The sequence below is a fragment of the Rattus norvegicus genome, chromosome 1, assembly GCF_021556685.1.
Source record: "Rattus norvegicus strain SHRSP/BbbUtx chromosome 1, alternate assembly SHRSP_T2T, whole genome shotgun sequence".
NCBI lineage: Eukaryota > Metazoa > Chordata > Mammalia > Rodentia > Muridae > Rattus > Rattus norvegicus.
Genome location: NC_141534.1, coordinates 77,618,887 through 77,630,364, shown reverse-complemented (window position 1 = coordinate 77,630,364; position 11,478 = coordinate 77,618,887). Strand labels below are relative to the sequence as shown.

General features: G+C 36.1%; 1 protein-coding gene across 1 annotated transcript; it reads left to right on the top strand.

The window, feature by feature from the left end:
* The first annotated feature begins 328 nt into the window (after nt 1-328).
* Nucleotides 329-11,204, top strand: Vom1r31 (vomeronasal 1 receptor 31). The gene is made up of 2 exons (NM_001008969.2): nt 329-440; nt 9,935-11,204. The coding sequence occupies exon 2, from the start codon at nt 10,015-10,017 to the stop codon at nt 10,945-10,947; it is 933 nt and encodes a 310-aa protein (NP_001008969.1). The 5' UTR covers nt 329-440; nt 9,935-10,014; the 3' UTR covers nt 10,948-11,204.
* Nucleotides 11,205-11,478: the final 274 nt, after the last annotated feature.

Here is an 11,478-nt window from a genome sequence, read left to right as displayed (position 1 = left end):
TTTCTTTAAAAGAACTAAATTTCTTTGGACTTAAAGAAGACAGAGAAGTCTGTATCCAGTGCAACACAGAGACTTCTATACATTTCTTATGAATATAAAATTAAAGTTTCTTGCAACTTCCACAAGGGATTCATTGAATCTTCATGGATCACAAAAATTTAATACATATTCAAAACACTTTGTACCTTTGAGACATTCATAAGAAACTTTTAAGTGTCCTTTTTAATTAGCAACAAGAAAGAGTTTCTTAAATGATTTTGTATCCCAAAGAGAGTACTGTCATTTCCACTGCAGATGAAATAAAAGTTGTCATTTCAGTGCGAAGTGAGGTCACAGAATCACAGAACCTTTATCTCAGGCTTGATATGCCTTCCTCTCCCTCAGTGCTTGTCATTATGAAGCCGGAATATTTACACCAAGTTCACCTTGCAATTAGTCAGGTGAGCACAATCTGTTTCAGAGCATGCTGCACAGAGAAAAGTGGGCTAAGACAATACTCAGGCCTAGTAGTGAGAATCTGGAGTAGAAGCTAATCCATGGAACAGACAGGTAAGGCACAAGAATAGTTATATAGATAAGAGGTGAGTGAAAAATAGAGACGTGTCCCTATCCTTGTCCCATTCCCTATTGTTATGTAAGTCCCTCTATTTCAGTGACTGATTAACACCAGGGTAATCCACTCCGTCTGTGAAGGTCCTGAATGATTGTGGTAACAAGTCAATGTGATAGCTCACCTTAAAGTATAAGTTGTGTAGACTACTTTTACAGGTATTATTATTATTCTCATTATTATTCTCATTATTATTATTATTATTATTATTATTGAACTTAGCATGGTTTCACAGCATAGCAAACATTGGAATGGAAATAGAAGAAACATACAACTATGGGGAGTTGCAAGATGTGAGTCTGTTTCCAGAGCAAAATATATTCTTATATAAGAGTACATTTATGAGATATAAAGGGCATTTACTATGTATGTATTGAATGACCATTGATACAATGCCTAGTTTGAAACCTCTCTCTTGAATTTTGGAAGATATAGTGAAGAGAAATTAGAGAATGAGTATCAAACATTGATTTCTAGGACCAAGTATGTCTTGAATTACCTCCTCTCATTTAGTCATATTCTAATGTTAAGCATAAACTCATGTCATGATTTTCCTCAATATGTATCATTGTTGTTAATAGTACACAGCACCTTGTGAATGGAGAGTAAGGGCTCTAGTTCTCTGCTACATTTTTCTCCACACTTAACCTTTATTTCAATAGCTTTGGCAATGTTTAACTTTTCACATTTTTTAAATTCATCTTTAATATAATATGAATCCCCTCTATTTGAGTGTCTTATATATTTTATTGTTTAAATCACTTAATTATATTTTATATTTTTATAAAATAAATATCCTTTAATTATATATAAATTTATTATAATGTGTTTCTTGATATAATATATAGGAAATGAATATACAATATTAAATAAAATATTTTAGTAACTTAATTTTCTTCTAATGCTTTTTTAGAACATGCTATTATTTCATGGTGTACTCTTTAGAGATCAATGGTATTGGCAATTCATCTCACAGAAAACAATGCTTATTTCCAGGGACATTATAAACAAAAGGCCCATCTTCTGGTTGTTGAAACTGTTTTCTCTTAGGCCCGATCATACTCACAGCACAGCATTCATATTTGCACTGGTCATTTACCTGTAACATAAGCCATGTCAAAGTGAAAACATATTTTTAAAAGAGTAATTTATTGTCTGTTTTGATTTTGTGTGCATGGATGTTTTCCTTCCAAGTATGTACATGCAAGAAAAGAATACAGTGCCTGCAGAGGACAGAAGAGGAGTGTGTGAGTGTGTTGGAATTGGAGTTACAGGAGTAGTGAGCCACCATGTGGGTACAGGAAACCAAACCCAGGTCCTTTCAAATAGCAGCAATTGGTCTTTACCACTGACTATCCATTCGCCCTAAATGAAAACATTCCATAGCCAAAACATACAATAAAATGTTATCAAAGTGAACCAAATGTCTTAATCACAAAGCACATGAAGGATGGAATATGCTTAATAACATCTATCGCGGCTTCATGAAAACAGATTGAGGTGAGTGCACCACACTATCATGTTCAGGGCATTCTAGTATCCACTCTGACACAAACAGGGTTTGGGTTGTAACAGTTAATTACCATTTGTGTTTCTATAATCATGTCTTGACATGAGAAATACAGCTAATGTCCACATCAAACAGTTATAAACAGCAAAATAAGTGACCAATTGAGAGATCAGCAGTGACTTATAAATTATCACTGTTCTTCCTTATATATTCAATTATTAAAAACCCACATCTGCCATTTATTCTAAAATTCAGTATGCAAGAGGAGAAAGTACAGCAGGAGCAATAGAAAACAACCGTGAAGTCTACCTTTAATCCATAGAAAATGAAATATCTATGATTGAGAACAGAGTCTTTATTGCTGTCCAGTAATGCAAGTTAGGAAACACTGTGTATCTGATCCACACCATGAGAAATGTTCACATAATGACGTCTGTAGAAATTAAATGGTATAGGTTAGTGCACATGCAATTAAAATAAACCCTTTTAACATTTATATTTGCCACTAAACATAAAATTTAACAAGACCCAGTAAGTGTTTACCAATAAAGACACTGATTTTCAGTGGAGGAGAGCCCAATGTACTTTGTGTACAGTATCCTATGGCTGTGAAGACAAATACCCCTTTCAGATTAGGCAGAGTGACCTTTCAATTCTGAGCATAAGCGTGCTCTCACACTGTGTCTGACACTTCTCTATTTGTTTCATTGCTTCTAACATCACTATGTTGAAGAAAGCTGTGTTACCAAATACTTAATATCAGGCAAGTGGAACAGATTACTCTTAGTCATTGTGATTAAAGGTGTCTCAAATGCCTTAGGAGGTTTTGGGATGAAGTGTCCTGTCAATAATTTTGAGTACATGTTTCCATCCTCCCAGATGTGGCATGATATGCCCACTGAAATCATCTTCCAGTGAATGTGCGTGTCCTTTAAGTACAGGTAGGTAAAACTTTGAAAAGATTGCAGGGAGGTTGAGTTTTGGCTGGTGTACTGTTGGACAGTATATACCTTAAATTATGTCATATTTTGTATCTCTTTGTTCATCATAAGTAGAAATATGAGAATTTACCAAATCTGCTTTTGTGGTGTATGCCATTAGGCCAACTCTTGAAAGGCAGAGGCAGGAGGAACTTTGGGAGTTTCAGGTCAGCCTAGTCTATTTAATAAGAGCTAAGAGGACTACATTGACAGAGACCATGTCTCAGAAAACAAAATAAAAATAAACAAGCAAAAATAAAGAAACGTTCCAAGGACATGGGGTTTTCACCTATTCTCTCATTGAAAGTAATTATGATTCTCAGATAGAGCAGCAAAAATAAAAAAAAGAACAGTTTTGTGATACTGCTTTGAGATTTCACCACTGAAATGTTATGTCAGCATGATTGTTTTCAAATATTAGACATTGAATGGGATCATGCTCTCAAAATATCATTCCACAACAATGTGTAATTAGATACTACTATTCATTCAAACTTAAATATTCTCTCTGTGTTGTCTCTGACTCTCTCTGTCTGCTTTTATCTTTCTCATTCCTCCATTCTTTCCTTCTTCCTTCTTTTCTTTGTTCCTTATTTTCTTCCTTTCCTCTTTCATTCATTGTTTTATTTATTATTTCTTTCAATTTGTTCATCATATATAGTTGTCATAGTTGTTAAAAAAATCATAGCCATCTATCTCAAGTGAAACACAAATTGGAACAGAGTAGATACAGCAAAAAAAAGATAAAAACAAAAGACAAAAAACTGCAAAGTTCTCAACAATTCTCTTGAACTAATTAACAAAAGCAAACAAAAAACAAACAAACAAACAAAACAGTTATCTGTTGCAATTTTGAGGGAGACAGACTTATGAGTAACAATTTAGAGCATAGTTCATATTTTTCTTGTAACTATATTTTATAAAAATAATCCTACACCAAGAAATGTTGTGCGCTTTGAAGTTTTTCTTAAGCCATATCATTTGATGGATTTATTATTGATTTCCTCTGCCTGTCTTGTAGAATTCTGTGGGAAATTATGTAAAATTGTATACAACTAAGACAGTAACTGGCATTCACTCTGCAAAGTGTCAGAGAGAAAGAAAATAACCAAGGTGTGATGTATTTTTTTATTATTCGGTCATATTTGTGACTGCAATTTTCAATGCATTGATTTTAATGCCATTTGTAATGGAATATCTTTTAACTTTTTTATTTTTTAATATTTTTATAGCCCAGTCTTAATCTCACTCCCAGTCTGCCCACTGACTGATCCTTATCCCATGCCTTCTCTCCTCCTCCCTGTCTCCAAGAGGATGTCTCCACCCCATATCCCCACCCCAACAATCCTCCCCACTTCCTGGAGCCTCAAATCTTCTCTCACTGAGTTCAAACTAAGCAGTCTTCTGCTGAATACGTGCTGGGGGCTTCATACCAGCTGGCATATGCTGCCTGGTTAGTGGCTCAGTGTCTGAAAGATCTCGGGGTTCCAGATTAGTTGAATCTACTGGTCGTCCTATCGGATTGACGTCCTCAGCTTCTTCCAGGTTTTCCCTAATTCAACCACAGGGGTCACCAGCTTCTGTCTGTTAGTTGGGTGTAAATATCTGTGTCTGGCTCTATTAGTTGCCTGTTGGGTCTTTCAGAGGGCAGTCATCAAAGGTTCCTGTTCGTAAGTACACTGTAACAACCGTAATAATGTCAGGCCTTGGCACTTCCCCTTGAGCTAAATCCCAATTTGGGACTGTCACTGGACTTCTTTCCCTCAGGTTCTTTCCCATCTTTGTGCCTGCAGTTTTTCAGACAAGAATAATATTGGATCAGAGTTTCCGAATGTAGGATGGCAACCACATCCCAATACTTGATGGCCTGTCTTTTTACTGGAGGTGGAGTCTACAAGCTCCCTTTGAGTCTGGACCTCCCAGGTCTCTGGTACATACAAGAAAGCCCCGATACCTCCTACCTCCCGAGGTTACCTGTTTCCATTTTTTCTGCTGGCCCTCAAGGCTTCAATCCTGACCCACCCCCCAATACCTGATCATGTTCCTCTCTTCCCCTCCCTTTTCCCTTTCCCCATGCCCTGTAATTGCTTTCTTCTCCATCTGAAGCGGGATTGAAGCCTCTTCACTTGGGCCCTTCTGCTTGTTAACCTTCTTGAGTTCTGTGGATTGTGGCCTGGGTATTCTGTATTCTTCTGACTAATATCCATTTATTACTGAATACATACTATGCATATCCTTCTATGTCTGAGTTATGTCACTAAGGATAATATTTTCTAGTTCCATCCATTTGCCTGCAAAACTCATGATGTCCTTATTCTTAATACCTGATTACTCCATTGTGCAAATGAACCACATTTTCTGTATTCATTCTTCTCTTGTAGGTCATCTGTGTTTTTCCAGCTTCTAGCTATCACAAATAAAGCTGCTATGAACATAATGGAGCAAATGCCCCTGTAGCATGGTGGGGCATCTTTTGGGTATATGCCCAAGAATGGTATAGCTAGGTCTTCAGGCAAATCTATTTTCAATTTTCTGAGGACCAACTAGATTGATTTCCAGATGGCTGTACCAGTTTGCGATCCTACCAGCAATGGAGAATTGTATCTCTTTCTTCACAGCCTTACTAGTTAGTATGTGCTGTCACTTAAATTTTTTTCCTCCATCTTTATTTTTTTCTCCATCTTTATTAAATCGGGTTTTTCTTATTTACATTTCAATTGTTATTCCCTTTCCGGGTTTCCAGGCCAACATCCCCCTAACCCTCACCCCTCCCTTTCTATATGGGTGTCCCCTCCACATCGTTCCCGTAGACTCTAGCCTGAGTCTTTACAATTTTATATTGTTTCACTGGGGTGTCCAGTCAATCTTAGATCATTTTGTTCCTTCATGCCTTTGATTTTGAATGTGTTGAGATAGATGCTTTTGTTTGCAATCAGAGTTATGCTTTTCTTTGTATAAAGATAAATTTTCTCCATTTTTACCTTTCTTGTAAGACTTCCTTTCTTCAATCATCAGAAATCATCCAGTTCCCAAAAGTTTTCTTGTAATTTCTGAGCAATTTTAACATCATAGTATTTCAGATTCCTGTGGGTCACTTGTGTTGAAGAGAAATGGATTCTATCATCAATCTTGGTTCTATTACTCCATCTTCTCCATAGTAACTGCTTTCTTCAGAGAACTCTAAAATGTGCTTTTTTCCCTTTCATCTTCTTGTATCTGGCCCATTTATTTTACTTTTTGCCTTTTTGAAAAAGATTCACTATGTCTTGTTTGTCTGCTCGTTTTGTTTGCCAGGTTTTCCTAATTTCCTTAACAGTTTATAGACTTTTTTTCAAGATCCTTGTAGCCTTTTTGACACTAGATTTGGGGTTTTAGATTTACTTAGATCCCTGCAGGTGGAACTGATCCATATGATTCAGCTGAATATTTCAAGCCAAATGAAGCTTGGCCTCTCCTCAAGCACAGTCAAATCTCCACACACTTCTTTCATGCAATGGAATCATCAATGCTCATGTTGGTCATGCTGCCTGCATATGATCTCTGATGCATAGTGTTCTCAGAGCATGACAATCCTGCTAGGTAGCAATATCAGCTACCCATTTGTCCTATGGTTTAAATGACATGGAATCTAATCTTCAAATTGTCATATATAATTCTGTTTTGTGCATGTCTATTAATTGGTCATAGGCTCTTGCTGTCCATGCATGGATGAAATCCCACATGATTATTGATGGATGTTTTTAAAAGAAAGCATATTTTGTGGTTAATTTTTAAAATGAGATGTTTGGGGCATAGTGTGTTTCATTCTCATATGTTAGCAAGTACTGGGGTCCTGGTGTGTGTAGGCAGTCATGTTTAGACTTCATGGGTATAGCTTCCTCAACATTTATATGAGATGCATTGTTACATATTCCTCTGACTTTTCAAATCTTTCTGCCTCCTCTACCAAAATGTTCCTTAAGCTGTGAGTACAGGAATTATATTGTGGGTGCTTCAACTGGGGCTCGACACCAAACAATCAGTCATTTTCTGGATTTTTATCACTTTTGATTTTTCTCTTTTCAGCCTTTAGATTAGATCATTTTTGGTTGCTTTTTGCTTTGTTTTGTTTTATAATGGTCTACTGTTCGAGGGAGAAAATTCTTTCTTTAAGGGTTAAGGGTGCAAGCAATGAAGCAATTCTGAGAGTAGGTAACAATAGATTTCACTGGCGAGAAGCCTTCTAAATTGTTTATCTAGCACCAAATGGTGAACATTGAAATCATGTACATAAAAGTAAGTATCATTAACCAACTCAGCATACAAGAAGCCATGAGTTTGAGGTCAAAGTATGTGTGGGTATTGGGAATGGGTCAGGGAAAGGAAAAATTCAATTATCTCAATGATGTAATTATATATTAATTTCAATTCTTAAAATGAGGGAACTATAGCTTATAGAAATCCTCAGTTTTGTAGCACAGTTAAATTATAATTATAGAGCATATTTGTTTTCAGAATAATAAAATACTGAATGGAAATTTGAAAAGATAGTAAAGAGTGTGATTATTGTTGTGCAATATTATTTTTACTAAAGCAGTTGCTAACTTTTTCACACATTGATGGTGGCATTCAAAGATGCTAACAAGACATGAAATCCCTGGCTGATTCAAAAGGATGCCCATATTTTGAATTTTCAGAATTTTCTTCCTTTACATTATATTGATTTTTTGTTTGATTTGTTTATTATTTGGTATGTTTTATTAGTTTGTAAGTAGTAAGTTTGCTTAAGGCATTGTCATATTCAGTGTTTTGATAGACCCTACCAACCTATTCTTCTATTTCTCTGGCCTCAACCCAGCTTTTATTGCACAATCTCTACTTCTCATGCTTTAACTTGTAGAATGCATGTATTATTTTACTTTCCCAACTCCACCTTCAGACAGTCTCACAGGCCCCTTTCAAGTCTTCCAAACTCTATATACTCTCAGTCACAGAAAAATGCACACTTCTAAATAAGAAATCATAATTGGAAAACACACTTGAAACAATGCTTTTTGTATTTCTGAACTTGGACTACTTCATTCTATTGCATGGGGAAGGGGAGACTACTTGTAGCTGATAAAACCTAAGGATTCGGCTGATCTCCCCAATTTTGTCCACATCCCAGGATTCATTGCCAATTCTGTTCCAGTTTTTGATTGTTAAACTAACTGTCCCAGCATGGCAGATTGATATGAGGAGCAACAGTGCCCTCTGTGGGAATGCTTGGTTCAGCCTGGTGCTAATGCAAAGCTTCCACTGTCTGCATTTGGAAAGGGATCTCACTCAGTTTAAGAATGGTATACAGACACCTTCTCTCAAAGGAATAAAAGGATGCAAAGAAAGTGTCCTCCTGTTGTACTCCACAGAAGAGCTGACAAATCCACTGCCTTCTTTTCTATCATATTCACAATAGAATTCTGAATGGGTGCATGATTATCCAAGACAGAGTTCCAGGAGCTACATGGGATATTTATTCAGTAGCTATTATTCATCATATATTGTCCTTCTCCATGTCACTTCTTCTGGCATATTTGGGCTATTTTGATTGTGCTGTTAATTCTATGAGATCTTACCACACCAGATGTCCCTTCTTTCTAAAAGTCCTGACCTGAGTATGCACACATGTATGTACATGTCTATATGGTGTGACATTTCATAAAAGCCAGTGATTAACTTAATCTGATTTAAGTTGTCTCTTGAACATCATTCTAATATATTTTGTACTTGCAATTTGTTTTTCTTAACAAATTACAGGGTGATGTCTCAAAGAACACGGGCCCAATTCAAAGTTTGTACTCAAAGTCTGCATTTATCAGGCTTGCTTACTGCCTAGATCAAAACACTTTTCATACAGCCCCCTGGAATGCATCTTATATGGAGCTTTAAAGGGCAAAGAACCTAGAAATATCTATATCCTAGTTCCACTCGGCACAAGAAAACAAAGAAAGCAAGCAGTAATTCAGAATACAAAAAAGATGCAGTTAGCTGAGGCATTTTGACCCCTGCTGTCTAGAACAGGGTTAGGGACTTTCATGTGGAACTTTTCATGGAGGAGTTAGGGTCAAAGAAATTGTCAAATTCAAGTTAAACCAAAGAGGATATCAGCAGAGAAAAGATAAAGGAAACTTTACACTGCAACTGTACATATGTTCTGAGTAATGTTATAAAGTCCCCATTATGTATGTTTTGACTTTAGATATACTATATATTAAGAATTATTTATTAACAAAAACTGACCTTATTTCTCTAAGTATATAAACAATACAAAATAAGCTTTTCTTTAAATTTTTCATTTTCTTCTTTTCTTTGTGGGGAGTTCAGAAAACAGAGTAGACCTGGAAAGACAGGGAAATGATCGTTCAGGGCAAATTATCAAATTTCCCAAATATTCAATACAAATTGAATATTTGTATTGAATATGTTGAAAAGAAAAGAATTTCTTTAAGTGTTGTGGTTGTCATTGTGGATGATTTGCTTTAAACGTGACTAGCATGTATCTGTATTTTCCGAAACTCTTGGATTATAATTGTTTATTTGAGCTGTCACTTTTTCTTATTTCTCACAGCCCTCATCACATCATCCTGTGTGCTGAATTTTGTAGGAAACTTCTTGGCTACCTTTCCATCAATATATACATTCTCAAGTACTGACAAATTCACAGTGACAAACATAGAAAGTGACAATTTTTGTCAAATTAACAGGATGAGGTCTTTTCATGTGGTCTAGGATGACCTTCTACTCCTCACTTTAAAGAACCTTCTCTTTCAGCCTCTGTTTAGCTCCATGAATTAATGGTGTCTTTCTTTATTCCAGGCTAAAACCATTTGCTATTGTTCATTTATCCAGAGAAGTAGTGTGGCCATACTGTACCGAAAGTTTTGCTGAAACATAGAATGGACTTCTGGAATCTGGCAATCAGAATAATTTTCTTATCACAAATTATAATAGGAATTCTCGGAAATGTGTCTCTTTTGTTCTATTACCTAGTCCTTTATTATAGAGAATTCACATTAAAGAGCACAGAGTTGATTCTCATGCACCTAATGGTAGCCAATATCATAATCATTTTCTCTGCTGGAGTGCCCCAAACAATGACCATTTGGGGAATGAAGCAGTTCCTGAATGATTTTGGATGTAAGCTTCTATTGTATATTCATGCAGTTGGTCGAAGTGTGTCCATTTGCACCACCTGTCTTTTAAGTGTCTTCCAGGCCATGACCATACGTCCCCAAAAATTCTGTGGGAATGATCATAAAGTCACAATGGAAAGATATCTTGGATGTTTCATTTCCTTCCTTTGGGTCTTGTACTTCTTGGTAAATTTCATTTTCCTTGTGTACACATATATCAAAAAGAATAGCAATAATGAGACAAGAAAACGTGATTTTGGCTACTGTTCCACTGTAGGAAGTGATAAAATCAGTGACTCACTCTATGCAACATTGGTGATGTGCCCTGAAGTCTTCTTTTCTGTTCTCATTGCATGGTCCAGTGGCTCCATGATTGTCATCCTATATAGACACAAGCAGAAGGTTAAATATATCTATAGCACTCATGTTTCTAGGAGAGACTATCCTGAGTCCAGAGCCACTCAGAATATCCTGGCACAAATGTTTACCTTCTTGGCTTTTTATACTCTCTCCTCCACCTTAAGAGGTTCCATTGCTCTCTTGTCTAATCACAGTTGGTGGCTGATGAACATCAATCACTTCACTTCTCTGTGTTTTCCATCTTTTGGACCCTTTGTTCTTATGAGCCATTACTCCATTGTTTCCAGATTCATTTTGTTTTGGTTAAGAAAAAACTGTTCTAATTTTTTACTATAATCTGTAATAAAATATAAGTATTTCATGCAATCCAATTGTAAGTTGCTTACAACTTTAATATCAATAAAGAATATTAAGGAGGTAGGACCTTATCCTTCTGAAATTAACCAATCATAAGAATTTTAGCAGGTGGGTTTATATAGTAGCCTACATGGGTTAATCATATTGTATATAGTCAATTGTACTTCTTTTTATTTGCTCAGATGATAGTAAACCAATTGCCAATAAAGCAGCCCTTCTTGTGGCTTTCATCCTGTCATAATTCTTAACTGCTAGTTCATTACACAATCATATTGTGAGTAACGGACTCCAAATGCAAGGAAAACTGAAACCAAGGCTACCATAGCTTGTGCTTCAGTTAGCCCTCATACCAAGAGAACTACTCTAGCCTGCACCACTACCAAGAAGCTTCTTCAGTGAAAATTTACCAGGTATTTATTTTTCAGCTGCTTCAGAAAAATTACTATTTGGTTTTTCTAAACCTGGGAAGATATCCATTACTCCTAGACACTTAAATCAAACATTGTGATC